The 17,011-nt window shown below is 37.8% G+C and overlaps 1 protein-coding gene across 10 annotated transcripts in view; it reads left to right on the top strand.

Annotated features, from left to right (window-relative positions):
* Window positions 1-17,011, top strand: part of ANK3 (ankyrin 3) — a 284,245-nt gene that overhangs the window by 219,290 nt on the left and 47,944 nt on the right. For all 10 annotated transcript variants that reach the window (XM_042458759.1, XM_042458766.1, XM_042458765.1 and 7 more), the window contains 3 exons: window positions 614-720; window positions 8,643-8,867; window positions 15,726-15,880. In XM_042458759.1, the coding sequence (XP_042314693.1) occupies window positions 614-720; window positions 8,643-8,867; window positions 15,726-15,880 (487 nt within the window). The remainder of the gene's footprint in view (window positions 1-613; window positions 721-8,642; window positions 8,868-15,725; window positions 15,881-17,011) is intronic.

Below are 17,011 nucleotides of genomic sequence, written 5' to 3'. Positions count from 1 at the left end.
CCCACAAAAAACTATGGATGCCAGCCATGAAAGCCAATGACTGTTTTGCAAACAAAAATGTCCCAAAATCTAAAAAAGAAAAAGAGAAAACCCACATTAATTTATCAGACTCTTACCTAGTGGTGAAAAACCCTCTGAAACTCTCATTCTTAGATGAAGAATGAAATAAGCAAAGATTTGTATCCTTAGCAGACTCTGATATTTGGTTTGAAGAGAAGCCAATTGAAATTCACATTCAAGCATGAAACTTACTGGGTTATCTTGAAGCAGGTCTTGTCTCCCCACTTGGTAAGGTTGTTATAAAGATTTTAAAATGGAATGAGAGAATCAAATGTGCTACCCTGTGTTCCTTGAATGAATGGTGGGATATAAAGATGTTATATAAAATGTATAAGAGCTGTAACTTGGGGACCTTCATGAAAGGTTGCTGTGAAGAAAACAGAAATAAAGACTGTAACTAAATATTTTCTATATCTAGAATAAGTATCTGGTTCATAATCATTGTAGGTGGTATAATTTTGTGGAAAGGACAAGTTGAACTCTGGAGTGCAATTAAATTTCTGACTTTATCTTTTCCCCCTGCTAACACTTCTTCTTGTTCATCTCTTTAAAGCATCTGACGTTTCCTAGAGAATTCGACTCTGACTCTCTCAGACATTACAGCTGGGCTGCAGATACCTTGGACAATGTTAACCTTGTCTCCAGCCCAATACATTCTGGGTAAGCAACTAGAAAAAAAATCCCTGTTGTCACTTTGCAAGAGACTATGCTGTGGCGGGGGTGGATGGTGGAATAGCCTTTTAAATTTCACAGTGCCATTTCTTCTACCTCCCAAAGCCAGGTGTGAAATGAATATGTGACTATCAGCAACTCGAAACACCTGTTTATGATACTTTCCCTGCAAAAGTTACATGCCTGCTCTTTGGAGTCACTCCATGTTCTTGTTTTGTATTTTTTTTTATGTATGTATGTATGTATTTTCCAAGCCAGACAAAGCCTGCTTCACATAGGTGATAGTGGTAAGATGAAATTTCCTCCATTTGATTACAAGCTCCAAGAACATCTGCTGAACCTTTTCTACATATATTTCCAGTTCTGGTTCCTGACACAGTTGGAGCAATATGCTGGCCTATGATTGATCTTTCTGAGAGGAATTTTCTGGCACAGCCATATGTGTAAACCTAACTCATGTGTAGGCTGAGGATCTGGAACATACCTAGCAACAGTTATGAATGTAGTCGAATTAACTAATCTCATGCCCAGAGCCTACCCACCCTGTGCCCCCATCACCATCATTCCAAAACTGGGAAGTGGATTAACACTCCCCGCAACCAACCCTGAAATAAGTATTTTCTTGTTTATTTAAAGGGGTTTCAGTGGTTTGCCAGAGCATTTAATTTCAAGATGTGTTTCATTTCCTTTTTCTTTCCTTTGATAACATGCCTAATGGGATATAAGTAAAACAATTTTGTACCACAAACTTTTAAAAAAATAAATTAAAGATGTTATTATTGACATTTGGCTTAATTTTATGCTGTCTGTTCATGGGGCAATTTAAAAATGTGAGAAATAGTTTCAAAATACAGCATTAGAACACTGTTTTTATTTGGAAATCAATGTACAAACACAAGTTTTAATATATATGTGTATGTAAATGTATGTGATAACGTTAATGCTAGATGTAAATATCTTAGTCAAGTAAGATATTCAACTGCATGTGCTTCATAATTTTTCTATGGCACTGCTACTGTTCTCTCTTTGATCTGAAATTATAAGATTTAGAGGAATTTATTCCAAGAAAACAAGACATGTCAGCCCCTAGCCTGTAAGTAGTCATGGACTGTATTTAACTTTGTGGAAGAGGAGGGAGGCCCAGTAAGAAAGGATATTTGGAATTGGATCCCAGGGGTGTTGGTGTAATTCACATGCTTGGCTGACACACCCTACAGCGTATTAAAATAGATAAATGCAGTTGCATTTAAAAGAGTGCAGCTCGTGTTACACTAGTGGAGAAGGGAGCAACAACAAAGGGGTGTTGCTTTAAAGGTTAAAACATGCAGATTCTTACTGTATGGGAAGTATATTTGCAGCCTTAAAATGACCATCATCATTTAGAGTCTCAAAAAAGGTTAATCCTTTTATGGGTATTGGGAAATTGGAGAGATGTGGTAGCAAGCAAAAACACTAATTTCCAAAAGCTTTTTACCATTGTCTAACCCACTGAATTATTAATTTACTAGAATGCAAGTGCTGCAGCTTTTAATAACTCATCTCCTTCTTGCAAATGGCTGCCTTAGCTATGAAAGCAATACACATACCAGCCATGAACATAGATATTGGTCATATCAAATGAGCACACATAGGCCCTTATCACATGAGGCACTTACTGCACCGGAATCGTGGGCCAAATGCTTCAGAAGTGTGGAGGTGGTCGCACTTCTCAAACATCAATGAGGCATTTCACTGTTCTTCTGTTGATGAATCATTCATGGAGAAGCCATTTTTGTAATAATGGAAGATCCTGTTATTACAGAAATGGCAGCTCCATGAACGATTCATCGACAGAAGAGCAGAATGCACTTGAGAAGGGCAACTGGTGATCCCACCTCTGCACTTCTGAAGCGTTTGGCCCACGACTGCAGTACAGTAAGTGCTTCATGTGATAAGGTCCATAGAGGCTACATGCTAATGCTGCATTTAGTGACACCCATGTTGTTTGCATGAATCAGATCAGTTGTTCTCTTCTAGAACATGCTGGTTTCTAATGCAAAAAAAAACCTTTTTCCTGTTTGCCTTTGTACCTGTTAATTTGTATGACAACTACAAGGAAGCAGCTGAGTTTTAATCCTTTAGGAGTAATTTTAAAAGGTGAATGCTTTAGAAATAGAATAAGAGAATCAGTTAATGGAATCAAGATGCATTTGCCAGTTTTCTATCAAATGAAAAGTGAATGAGTATAACCTTTGATTGATTGCTAAAGCTGTACACACATATCTGTTAGTAAAGTGCTATTGAGCTCAATGTGGCTCATTTCTACATAGATTTTCAAAGGCTTTCACTTTGAATTCCTGTGTATATATTTAGTAAACTAACTAAAATGAATATACTCCACCTCTAGCATAGCTGCGAGGATTTCATAAACTTTCTCTGTTGACTGTATCGTTTATTGTCTGTGACTGATCTTAATTATAGGCTATTTGAAATATGCTGGCTTCAAACCATGGTTTGTAGTATTGTCTTATTTTGATAAAACCTAGTTAAACTTAGAAAGCCTGCATAGTATAGTGGTTTGAGCATTGGACTATGACTCTGGAGGTCAGGGTTCAATTCCCTACTCGGCCATGAAACCCATTGTGTGACCTTGGGCAAGCCACATGCTCTCGGCCTCAGGAGAAAACAATGGCAAACCTCCTTTGAACAAATCTTGGCAAGAAACCCCTTAGGGTTGCCATAAGTCAGAAACAACTTGAAGGTACACAACAAGAAGAACAACAAAGTTAAAATTAACTCCAGTTTAAGTTTTAGTATAACATTGAATTGTGATTAATTGAAACTGGAAACAAAATGAAAGAGGTGGCTAGAATAAGCCATCATTTATTATGATGTCTAAATTTTGAAATGTGTGAATCTTTAAAGATCAAATTCATTGATCCTCTCCAAATGCCACCTCAAATATGTTCCAACTTAACTCTGTATCACATTGTGAGGGGTTTTCCACACACAGAAATGGGTACATATTACCATGTGCTTTTTCAGCATGAACAGATTTTGTGTGTGCATTTTCCCCCATTAGCTACAGCTTGTTTGTATACATTTTTTCACACTTAACACGTCTTTCCAATTCATTTCTATCAGTCACATTAAAACCTCATAAATATGCAGATTTCCAACTGCAAATTACACTTGCGGTCTGTGGTTGCAAGTTGGGTGCTTTGTTTAGATTTGTGAATCTGATAAATTTCTCACCCGTCTCTAAATTTTGAACTCAGATTTATTTTTTTCCTCTCTATTCCAATTTGGCTTTCTATTAGATATTGCAGCAGAAATGAAGTGATAGGGCAAGCTGTACCCTCCCCACCATTCATTATACATTGATTTTGCTTAGTTTACCAAAAATGTGCCACATAAACTCTTGGGCTATTTGGCTTTAATTTTTCTTAGTTATTTACAATCAATAGAAAGTGAAATGAAAATAGAGAGATTATGGTACAGAAAGTGAACATTGTCATACAAGTAGCTCTTCAGGCATGTAATTTTACAAACACATGTACTCTTGGATCTCAAACAATCAATGTCCAGTTGCTTCTGATGCATTGCATTCATTGCAGAATCCAGCAGATATGGGCATTATGATGTTGAGTTTTAGAGATATTTAATTGATGCAACAATATCTCAAATGCAAGGCTTTTTTTAAATTAAAAGAAAAAAGGTTATCATATGAAAGATAATGGTTGCTTTTCTCCATGCATATGAGCATAATTGAGATTCAGTATTACCTCTGTCAGCTATGGGATAGTTGTATGAAGTAGTAATAAACTTTAAATAAGCATATTAATTGGTGATGATTTTAAATACAGAGAAATATATATTATGTCTTACAGGACTTGAATTTTTAAAATTCAAGTCCTGTAAACATACAGGACAGGAAATATCTCCCACCCTCCAAGATCAAACTGAAATGCTTTGCTTTTATTCTTATTTTGCCTTTGCTTATGATCGACATTTTCTGTTGCTTGCTTCTAATTATCTCACATTAATTTTTTTTTCCAATTTGCTTTTTCTAAATTATTTTGCAGCTATTCCTCTCCACTTCCCCAGTATGATTCAAGGTGATGATAATGTCTGTGACCCCCTATTATTGTTTTTTATATGTTTATCTCCTTTCTCACAGTTTAATGTCTCTAGATGTGTTTAGTGCATCTGATTTGTTCCCAGTCCTTTCCACCCTGTATTGTAGACATTCCACATTTTTAGCTTTTAGCATTGTGTTTTAGAAGTTGTTCTGTAGCTCACATCATTACCCTGAAAATAATTTAGATATTCATCAACTAATTGTATTCATATAGAGTGTGCATGATATGTTTGAAAACATAATGATGGAAACATATATATAAGAGTACTATTTTTATTGGTATGTTGCTTTATAAAAAACAAAAATCTGCACAAAGAACCTTTTATTTTTGACTAATTACTAGGGTGTTGTATTCCTGCTAGTTACAAATGAATTTGCCACTGATGTGCTACGCGTGAGAGCACTGTAACATCTTACAACTATATTCACAGGTTTGACAAACAGTGTAAAATAAGCACATGGTTGGGCAGTGAGCTTGTACCCATCTTACTCCTGCATACCCAAAATGTTCATGAAAAGTATCTTTAGGACTGTTGTATTATTTATGCATTGGTATTTATGAGAATCATGGAATAAAAGAAAGTCACTTGGTAAATGTACACATTTTAGTCACCACTAACGGGCACATCTATGTGGAAGACAGACTTTTACATTGTAAGACTTGCTGGTGGGGATGTACTACAACTGTGTTGCAACCCTTATCAGTGAGGGATGGGTGGTCCAGTATCTGAAATGGAGAGAGTTATTACCTGTGCCACACTGTGCGCATGGAACAAAGTGAATATAAAGTTGCAAATATAAATGTGAAGGCAAGCAGAAGGGGAAAAGCATGATATTGGAGTGTCTAGAATCATTCTCATATCTAGACATCTGCTCATGTACCAAAAGATCCAGCAACCCAAATTACAAAGGAGCACATAACAGTGGGGAGTGTTCATGTAAAGCTAAGCCATAGTTAGTTTCTTCTGCTGGAAAGAGTCTTCATCCAAGAGAAAATGTCCATTAATCAGAATAAGTTTCTTCCATTAGAGGTACACCACCTCAGTTTAGATTAGGGGTTGGCAACAGTTGTGAATTAATAATCCCTAGTGAATTTATAAGGGCCCTGTCCCCATCACTCCATTCCCCACCACCACCAAGCACCCTATAACAGGCAGTTTCACCATGTGCTTGGAACTCTCTGGGCCATTTTAGGAAGCTGATTTCTGGGTTACTTCCTATTGGAAAGGTGCTTCCTCTGAGCCTAAAACTGTGTCTCACAATCTTAAAAGGGCATTTAAAAGTTTACAAAATGGAGGCTGTCAGTGGCAACAAAAATGGTCCAGTGGGGGGTGGGGGTGACACATGAAGATGATGGGACACACTTTTCCCATTCCTGCTTTTACACCAGCCCTGACATGAGCCTAGGTTCAGAAGAAATTACTGTATATACTCATGTATAAGTCTAGAAATTTTAGTCAAAAAATTGACTCCAAAAACCAGAGTAGACTTATCCGTGGGGTCAATGTTAGTACTGTACTTTAACTCTTATTTTTAAAAAGGAACTATCCCCTATTGAAAGGCAAGAGTGTAATATGTCCTGGAAGCACTGACCCACCTCTATTCTCTCATCCATCCACTCTTTGTTGTGAGCATAAATAGTTATGCCTGTTAGAATAGTGTAAGTTCTTTGGCATTGTTTTCCTTTGTTTCATCCTTCAGATCCTTTGTTACATGGCTCTACATTTTTCCCTCAATTTATACACAGATCATATCAAAATCCACAATTTTGCCCCAAAACCTGCCCTCGACTTATAAATGAGGTCAACTTATATAGTTGAGAATATACGGTACTTCATTTCTTTGGTTTGCCCACAGATCCAGCCACTAGTCCTTAGCTAAGTGGAACACATTCATGAAATGGCAAACCACTGAGAGGTGGAACAAGAGTTCCTTGTCCACTTACCATCTGTGATCAAGGCTTTTGTGCACTTGCTTAATAGCTTAGCCTTTGTACTTTAGTGCCAGTATTTCCATTCTTTAGCAGTTGGCCGAATGCCACCCAGCTTTCAAGAGAATTCCAGTGAATTTTCCAGGAGCCTGTCCATGAACACCTACTTGCTTTGCCAGTGGATGCAATCTGTGCTTTGCCAGGATTACAGGGATGAAAAGTCTTGTATATGTGTTGGATCAGACAAATGGCACTGAGACTTTTCCAGTGCTGCTGACAAGCCAATTGCCCTTTATACCAATAGTGAAAGAAGATGAGAGATAATTTTCTTGCCTAAAACCAGAACTTGGCCATGCTGACTGGAGAGATTCTGGGACCTTCAGTCCCAAAAAGAAACTTTTCCAAAGTCTGTTCAAGTCTAATGTTAGTTTACAGAGTATATTTGTTGACTTTCATATAATCAAGATGACAGTGGACAGATTTAATGCGTCTCAATCCGTTCTCCCTAGAGTATTGTTTTGCCCCTGATATTAGTTAATGAATGTTAATAGGTGTAAAAGATGTGCAAAAAATATTGCCAGTTTGCATGTGAATACGGAAGAGGTGAACTTGGCTCCCATAACCTTTCTCCCAGTCCTCTTGCATTTATGATCCAGTCGCTGCTGCAGATAGACAAGAGGCCCTCTTTCCGCTGACTAATATCAGTAGCACAGCTTTCTCCAGGTATCTCAGAAACAGTAGTGGCATGCTAAGCTATTTGGCCAGTGCCTCCTGTCAAGCTGGCATCTGTAACAAATAAAGCTTTTGGCCCATAGAAACAGCCACTCTGAGTAGGGCAGACCTATATGAGATCCCATTTAAATCCAAGTTGAGTAGCACTGTACAATTGCTATTGCTGAGCAGATATATTATGTCTTCAGCTGAGATCTAGAAGTGAGCTTGCCCTTTATTACTGATGGGTCCTTAGTGGCTTTCACGGGTGTTCCATAACATACTGTCAAGGCTTGGAAAAGTTATTTTTGGACCCCAATTCCTTAAATCCTCCACCAGCAAGGCGATCCTGGGTGTTGCAGTCCAAAGGGTAAGTTTACCACACTCTGCACCACAACATTAGGACAAAGAATGTAGATTCTTCTTCTAAATCCTGTTTTGGCAATCTCTTCTACTCTGTCCTTGAAAGACCAAAACAGTACTAAAATAATTCTAAGGGTTTTGTGGAATAAAATTCTAAATTACCAACATAATTCTGTTTTGCATGTCCGAGTTGTTTTTTGAAAGACATGGTGCTACAGATTATTTAACACTGCAGTGTTGCTGATTTACTGCATGAATAATACATTGGTAGTTTATAGTAGACACAGGTATGCATGTTAACCATAGTAGTTTTGACTATGCTGTTGTTGTATTCAACGTAGTCATTTTGACTAATATTTATCTAGCTCACAATCAAACTTTGTGTAGATGATTGTGCCTAGTATATATCATAGAAGGAGAAGTCATGGTAAGAATGACATTTTATACCCATTGTTGGGGAGGGGTGGGTATTATGAAGCTATGATAGCATAATCCCACAGATGTTTACTCTGAGGTAGAACTCCCTGTGTTCAATTATGGTTGCTTCCAGGTAAGTGAGTACTGAAGCACAGCCTTAGGCTTTATTGGACTGATATCTGCATAGTGATATGTAGAACTGTGCTGTATGTACTGTGGTTTTTAAAGTAAGCTTTCTTCTCATCAGTTTCATTGCAATGAGTTGATTCAGTCAATATTTTTGAAAGGTATATAGTGCCCCTCTGTATGTATATATTCAATATCTGATGGCATTTTCTTCTTCTTCCTCTCTCACCCTTCTCTCTACAGTTTTCTGGTTAGTTTTATGGTTGATGCACGTGGCGGTTCAATGAGGGGCAGCCGTCACCATGGCATGAGGATCATTATTCCACCGCGTAAATGCACAGCGCCCACCCGCATCACTTGCCGTTTGGTAAAGAGGCACAAACTGGCCAGCCCTCCGCCAATGGTTGAAGGAGAAGGATTGGCTAGTAGACTAGTAGAAATGGGGCCTTCAGGTGCACAGTTCTTAGGGTGAGTTCTGTGACTTATATTATTGGCTTTCATATTGCATGTGTAAATTCCCCCCCCCCCCTTTTCCCTTTGGATCCATGTGCTTCCTGTTGGAACAATTTGAACATTAGAGGTAGGCCTCTTTTTCATTGCTAAATAAACTGAGATTTGTAATTTTATCCTGTGTAGAATTTCCATGATCTGAAAAAGAGATTTACCCACAGAAATACTTCATATTTTAGAGGGGGAAAATAACAAATCCAAGTCTTCTCTGACCACTTTTGATAGAAGTCAAAGGGAGATCCATAGATGTATACAATGACAACTTTATGAAGTGCAAACAACAAATGCCCAGCATCCACTGATGACTAAATGTCATTGATTTATGATATTACTTTATTAAAAACTACTTCCTCATCCTTAATAGCTGCATGTCTGCACTGAGAGAACAATGGACAACTAAATGTGCATTTTGTAGCAGTTATATTAACCATTTACTAACACAAATGCCAACTAGCATACATTTTTCAAGGCTAACACCAGGGCAAACAATCCACTATGATGTGGGATACATCAATATATACTTCTTTAATTAATATTACAAATCATTACCATACATGGTCCCTAGCAGAAAGTTCTGTCGGGAATGACAGCTTGTTCCTAATTTCCCCTCTTGTTTTTCTTCCTGCTGCATGGATGTTATTCAGTAAACTGCACCTTCCTACCAATCCTCCCCCTCTAAATGAGGGTGAGAGCATGGTTAGCCGAATCCTGCAGCTTGGGCCTCAAGGAACAAAATTTATTGGGTAGGATTTTTATAAGAAAAGATATCAAATGTCTGTAGTTTTTTCTTTAATTCTTTTTGGTTCTGACTTGCTTTAATTTTTTATTTTTATTTCATTTTTCATTTTGTGTTTTTATCATCCCCATTTTTAAGTTAACGACAACAGCAACAACAGCAAAACCAAAAAGCTTTCAGATGATTTAACCGTCACTGAAAGAAAAGTCATAGTGGCTTGATTTTATTCTAGTGCGGCTCCTGTAAAATTGATCTTGTGCTTCTAGGCATGTTAAATTCACTGCAAGCATTTCTGCTTTCATAACCTCTGTTTTTTTTTCCTAATTTTTCAAACAGATTTTAACTGCATTGACTATACATTTAAAAAAAAACAGCAACACCACACATATGGTGACAGTCCTTTTGATTTCAGTCTTGTTGGTAGAGAAGGTATTTACATGGTTTTGGAATCAGTTTATGGTAGGGATAGCATCGCCAAAATTGAACAATTCCAACAAATGGTGTGGGGTTTTTTTGTAAAAACAGGGGTGGCCAACTACAAGTCTTAGGCAGTGGTGCCCAAAATCTCCCATGGAACCATGTGGTGGTTATCACAATGTGAAGATCAGTAAGGATGGCCAGGTGTCCCTGTAAAGTGATGGTCTTCAATACTGATCTTTCCCAACAATGTGCCAACACAGGGGTAAACTCATAAATCATGTATGATAGTGGCAAGGTTTTAACTGGACTACAGGACAGTCCTAAAGCATGTCAAAAACCACACTGCTAATGATACTCTTTTTTGCTATACTTAATACATTTTTATATTTTAAAAAAAACACCCTTCTTATTACTTGCATGTCCCTTTGATTTGAGTTTGAGTAACTTCAGCCAGCTGGTTTGTTCTTTGCACCACCTGTGAGCAGACTCTCTGTAGAACAGAGGTTGAGGTACATTGGCCACTATGGAACCTAGGTGGGCTGCTCTATCTGCTGCCCTGCCCCTCAGGGTTTTTTGTTTTGTTTTTTGGAAAAAAATCTCTTTTCATTTTTTAAGTTAAAAAATGAACCAGAGGGCAAATTTCTCCACTTTCCTGGGTTCCTTTGTCTTTTAAGTCCAGGAGTAGCTTTCATTGAACCAATTATGAAAATGGAATTTGAGTAGTTAAAATCAGATTCCATCCTCGCCTCAAATTCAGGAGTGCCTGGGAGCCTTTAAAATGGTTTTGAGGGCTGCAACTGGCCCATGAATGACACTTGGCCCACCTTTGTTGTGGAACAGTAAAAAGCAGGAACAATCTCCCTGTTACATTGACAATTTTCACTCCTTACCCCCTACACTAGAGTATAGGCCCAATGCATGGATGAGTGTCTCTTTGGTTCCTGTTGTTCTCAGAGTTTTGCCTCTGCACTTCATTTCTGGATGCCACTAAAATCTAATGTCTTTCGTGAAATGCCTAGGAGTGGCAGTTTGGCCACCCCTGTGACCAGAATTGGTCCTGTTTATTAAAATTCAGTAAATGATCTGGTTGAATAAGAGTGGTGAAAACACTATTGTAAATGAATTATGTTTTAGGTTGCAAAACAAAACATGAATGTGGACTATATATCTATATATATTTATATTACAAAATAATCAGAGAATTATAACATTCATACTTTAAAATCTTTACTATTTTGACTGCCTGCATTCAAGTGAAGTTTAATGTAGCATGTTGTTCCCAGTCCTGTGTTCAATACCTGTTTAATACCTTCTCTGTGAGTATTGTTTATATTCATGAAAAAAACTGTGTGAGTCTTATACAGAGAGACAGTATCTGATATATTCACCTGCAAAGATTGTATTCCAGAGATAGTTTTCAAGTGTTGAGAGTTGTGAGTAAAGATGAGGCAAGCAAGTGGAATTGGAGATATCCATCTCCTTTTGAGATGTTGGAACAAATCCCCAAATATAGTACTGAAATAACAATTGACAGTCTGCAGAAATAAACAAAACCCATAATCTATCAGTGCTAAACACTTTTTACTCCATGGATGTTTTTAAATCATATATGTAATATGTGCATTGAAATCAATGGGCTGTATGAGTGATTAAATTAACTGGATTTGTCTGTTAAATACTAATACTGCAATCTGTTTTTGATTCTCATTCATAATGGAAAAATTCAAAGAACTGGACAAAACCCATACTTGCTCCTAGTTAATGCCAGTTGCTTGCTGTTTGATGTTTACATGGCCAAGTTCTATGTACATACAAAATATGACAAGTTGTTCTTGTACTTCTTCTTCCATATATGTATATGCATATGTATATGCATGTGCATGTGCATATGCATATCCATATATAATAGAGCACAGCTATGTACAACCTCTGTGGGAAATTAACGATACTGTCTGCTTAAGTGTCTTAAAAGGTGCAGAATCTGTAAATGCTTATGTTTCTGTGATGAAATCCCTCAAATGCTTTCTTTGCCTGTGAGCAAAAACAGTGTCCATCTTGTTAAGGAATGGCATGGAAAACAAAGACTTGAACCTATTGTATTTCCCCCACACAAACCAGTCAAAATTATGCATTTGTAATTCTGGCCTGAAGGCACACAGTCAGGTAACTTTATGTACACTTGTTTTAATAAGATGGAGATGTGTGAATACAGCTGTAGAGATTCATTGTCCTGCCGCAAATCTGTACAATTCAGGACCCAAGTTAAGCTGGATATAGCTCAATAGATTTCAGCACATCACTCAAAGTTGCTTACATGGGACAATACATGCATTTGGAGCAGTGGGTCACCTAAGTGTTTCTGGTGTTTGGGAGACCAAAGACTGTGGGCCCAAGAAACTGGGTTAAGTCATCTTTATCTGCAAAAGGTAATCCAGGAAATTAGAGGCTGGCATGGTTAATAATTCTTGTCAGCAGCTGCCCTTATAAATGTAATATTTCTACTGTGTATATTCATGTATAAGTCTAGAAATTTTAAAAATTGACCCAAAAAAACTGAGTCTATTTATCCATGGGTCAATGTAAGTACTGTAGCTTAACTCTTATTTAAAAGAAGGAACCATCCCCAAGTGAAAAGCAAAAGTATAATCTGCCCTGGAAACACTGACACCCCCCCCCCCCCCCCATTCTCTCATCCATCCAGCCCTAAGAGTAAGCACAAAGAGTTATGTCTGCTGGAATTTTGTAAGTTCTTTGACATTTTGCTTGGCTTCATCCTTCAGATCCTTTGCGATATGCCCCTGAGCTTTATCCTCGACCTATCCATGGGTCAAAGCAAAATCCATCATTTTGTGCTCTCGACTTATAGATGTGGTCGACTTATAGTTGAGTGTATACAATAGTTTCTAAACTATGAAAACCTGCTTCATTGCAAACTTTTGTTTGAATCTATCCACAATTAATATTAACATACTGTCATCTTCAGAAAGAGAAAAGGTTCTGGATTCATTTGTCAGAGAAGGAAATAACTTCTGAGCTGACAGATCACTCTTGGACAAGATCATATTAAGTTTTGAAAGAGTAAAATATTCCACTGACAAGAGTTATTTCAGATTGCCTTGCATTGGCCTCCAAGCAGAAGCAGACTCTATTGAGAGCTACCTGATTCTTTAATGTTTATCGCTCTTCAATCCTTGGCGCCAAGGCACAGTGGGAGGGTGGCTTGGGAAAATGGCTGTGCATTTTCAACACAAAATAACAATCCATCACCCACCCACCCCCGTCCATAATTCCTTGGTTCTGTGGAATCAAACAGATGCAGGTATTAAAGGACCAGGCATCTGTCAACAGAGCTAGTTGATGTTAGGAAAGCCTCTCTCCTTGTCTGGTAGCAACCTGCAAGTGTAGTGCATAGCCTGGGTTCCTGCTGCTACTGCAACCACTCATGTAAGGAGATATTGGATACCTTCCTGGTGGGAATGGTAAGGATGTCAAGCTGCTTGGAACAATAAAGAAGGTCCTAGATTAAATCCCTGGCATATCCAGTTAAATAACCAAGATGATAGGCCGGGAACCCTGGACAGGTGCTCCCAGTCAGGCCAGACAATACTATTGTAGATGGACAAATAGCATGATCTGGTAAATGCCTTGTGTAATGTTACATCTACATAAAACTACTGTTTTGTTGCAACAGAATGAAGCAAACTTTCAGTTCCACTGTTTTCTACTTATATACACAAAGTTCTTCAAAAATCAAATTAAATAGCTTTCCTAATACTTTCTGCATCATCTCTGGAACCTGGGGTGGTTCTTTGTCCATACGATGAAGCTGACATAAAGACATTCTGACTTGCAGATGTTTACATACATAAGGTTAAATTTACTATGGCTCATATCTGATCAATATCTAGCATAATTCCTTCCTTAGAAAACACCCAGAAGTCACACAAAAGAAGGTAGAGGAAGGTGGATACCCAAGCACTGGGGCTCAATACCCAGTTATTCAGGAGAGAACTTCTTTGAATTCAGTGGGACTGGATTCTAATAAAGACTGTTATTATTTTATAATATTAGGCTGTGTTTGTTTTTCTTTGCAATATTTCCTTTACATGAAAGTTTTCATCTCAGTGTTATAATAGACAATAGTGTTATGTTTTCCATCCAAGTCAACGTAAAAGTCTCATGTCAGAAAATTGTAGATGTGGGTTTTCCCCCCTTCAAACCTGACTGTGTCTCTTCTGCATCTTAGAATCTAATTCCGTCTTTGCCTATGCTGGTGCATTGCCCACTGATACTGATTAAAGGGCTGTGTGTATTCTGTGATTCTGTGCAAGGGCAGAAAAAAGCAGATAGTGCTATTGGGTGCATTCAGTTTCTTAAGATTCCCAGTGCTTCTTCCCCCTCCACTCCTTTTTTAAAAAAGTTAAGTCTCTAGACCTTGTGGCTATGAGAAAGGGATTGATATTGTATAAGTAATAAGATCTCCCATGGTTAGGGAATGGAGTTTTAAGCCTTTTTATATCTGTACCTTGTTGCCATCCTACTCAACATTAAAAGATTTATATTAGACTAAAGGAGAAGAAGTATGAAAATCCCCACAACTGGGGAAAGTAGTTTTTCCTGGTAATGCATATGAAATAACTTAAATACAAAATATTTTTTGTATTTTCTTTTTCTTTTTTGAAATCTGAGCATACCTGCAGCCCAAAGTAAATAATGTTATGTATTCAGAGGCATAGTTGTGTTAGTCTGGAGTATCAGTATGCAAAGTGATCCTTTTGAGACTGATTGAGTAACAGATGTTGTAGCATGAGCTTTCATACACTTGGTCTACTTCCTCAGCTGCATAGAGTGAACTGTTGCCCATGCATCTGAGGAAGTAGTCCACGAAAGCTTGTTACAATGTCTTTTGCTCTGTTAGTCTCAGAGGTGCTACAAGATCCCTTTGCATAAGGGACTCATACAGATACACAACCATATATTGTTGTGTATCTGTATGAGTATGAGAGAAAATGAGATAAGGGAGAAAGAGAAATTGTGCTCATGTCTCCAAAAACAAGACAAAGGTTTGTTCAATAAGATTTCTAACAATGAGGTTCTGTGGATCTGGGCACTATATTCTCCTTCCCATGACAAGCAGAAGTAGAGTGGACTAGACAAACTGACTCAGCTTAGCCAAATTAATTTAATTTACATAACTTATATCAGTTGCAATATTCAGCTAGTCTTTTTACAGAGTTTAAATTCTTTTTAAACAGCAGAACTTTGACCTTAAAAAGTGTTGAGTACACACAGCCCTGAATGCACATGGCACTGTGTATGCATAGCCAAGCACAGGATTGGCTTGCCTGCTGAAACCCTTTCTTTTTATTTGCATATATGTATTTTTGTAATTTCTTTGTTTTTGTGAAAATTGGCGTATGTCAGCACTCCTGTTCGTGCTTATCTCAGTGTGTAATTGGAGTGGATCACTGAAAACAGTCACTTGCAATTTGAATTGGAAAGGGTTTTGTAGCTTTGCCAGTTATTAACCATTTTCCTCCTATAAGCGTGCTTGTTAACTGTATGACAAATAGAGAACTGTGAGCAGGGATGTTTAGCAATCTGAAAAATGCATGTACAATATCAATTGCTTCTTCTGCTTTTTCTTTTCTTTGGTGTAGCCCCGTCATTGTGGAAATCCCTCATTTTGGATCAATGCGAGGAAAGGAAAGAGAACTGATTGTGCTTCGAAGTGAAAATGGAGAAACTTGGAAAGAACATCAGTATGACAGCAGGCATGAAAATCTCACAGAAATACTCAATGGCATGAATGAAGGTAAGTATGTACCCTTAAAACTTTGGTCAGTGCAAATCTGGACTGCTGGAGAAATGGCAGTTCGGAAATGTGTCATTTTATTTATTTATTTATTTTACAAAACCTTTATTAGAACAAATAATGTATGAGAATTGTATAGTCATGAAGGGGTTTCTTTTGCATTCTGTGAGCAAGAAATAGAAAGCTAACATTGACTTTGATTTCTGCAAAGTTCTCATTTTAAATGAAGAGTGGCTTTCCAAATGTTGACATGCGTATCAAGAAGAGAACAAGGTCCATATTATGGCTAACATACTGTCACATGGCATAAAACTTTGTCTCACTCTGTTCATTACCTGCATCTAGTAGGCTGGATGTTAACTTTTCTCTGAGTTCCCTACTAATTTCATCCAGTAGAAAAACTATTCAAGTTTTTCCAGTGGAGAACAATTTCCAAACATGTAGACACACATAAGAAAACTATCAGTTCCTTACAGCTTGAGATTGAAAGCAGACCTGTTGTTGGAACGTGCTTTATTGTTTGCTTACTGATATAGCTTACACAAAGTGAGCCAGTGTGATGTAGTGTCTGAATATTCATTGGACTATGACCCTGGAGATTAGGGTTTGAATCCCTGTTTGGCCATGGAAACCAACTGGGTGAGGGACCTTGAGCATGTTCCATGCTCTCAGCCTCAGGGGAAGGCAATGGAAACCCACCTCTGAAGAAATCTTGCCAAGAATTCCCTGTGATGAGGTTGCCTTAGGGTTGCCATAAGACGGAAATGACCTGAAGACACATAACAACAACAACAACATAGCTTTGTCATTAAGAATATTTCATTTCAATAATTTGCTGCCTGTGGGCATTCCTACCTTATAAATAAATAGGACCTGATATTCCTCCAATAGGTTACTATGTACATTTTGGTTCATATAGCTGAGTTTGAGGGGTGTTAGATACCATCTATGTGTGCTTTTTAACATGTTTTCTGAGGTGTGTGAAGAAATGGTTTTAACTGAGGGGGGGTGTTCCAAATAAAATTCCATGTTATATCATCTACCGTATATACTCGTGTATAAGTCGACCTCATGTATAAATCAAGGGCAGTTTTTGGGACCAAAATCATGCATTTTGATATGACCCGTGGA

Source organism: Sceloporus undulatus, chromosome 3 (genome assembly GCF_019175285.1).
Source record: "Sceloporus undulatus isolate JIND9_A2432 ecotype Alabama chromosome 3, SceUnd_v1.1, whole genome shotgun sequence".
Taxonomy (NCBI): Eukaryota; Metazoa; Chordata; class Lepidosauria; order Squamata; family Phrynosomatidae; genus Sceloporus; species Sceloporus undulatus.
This window is presented reverse-complemented; position numbering and strand designations above follow the sequence as displayed.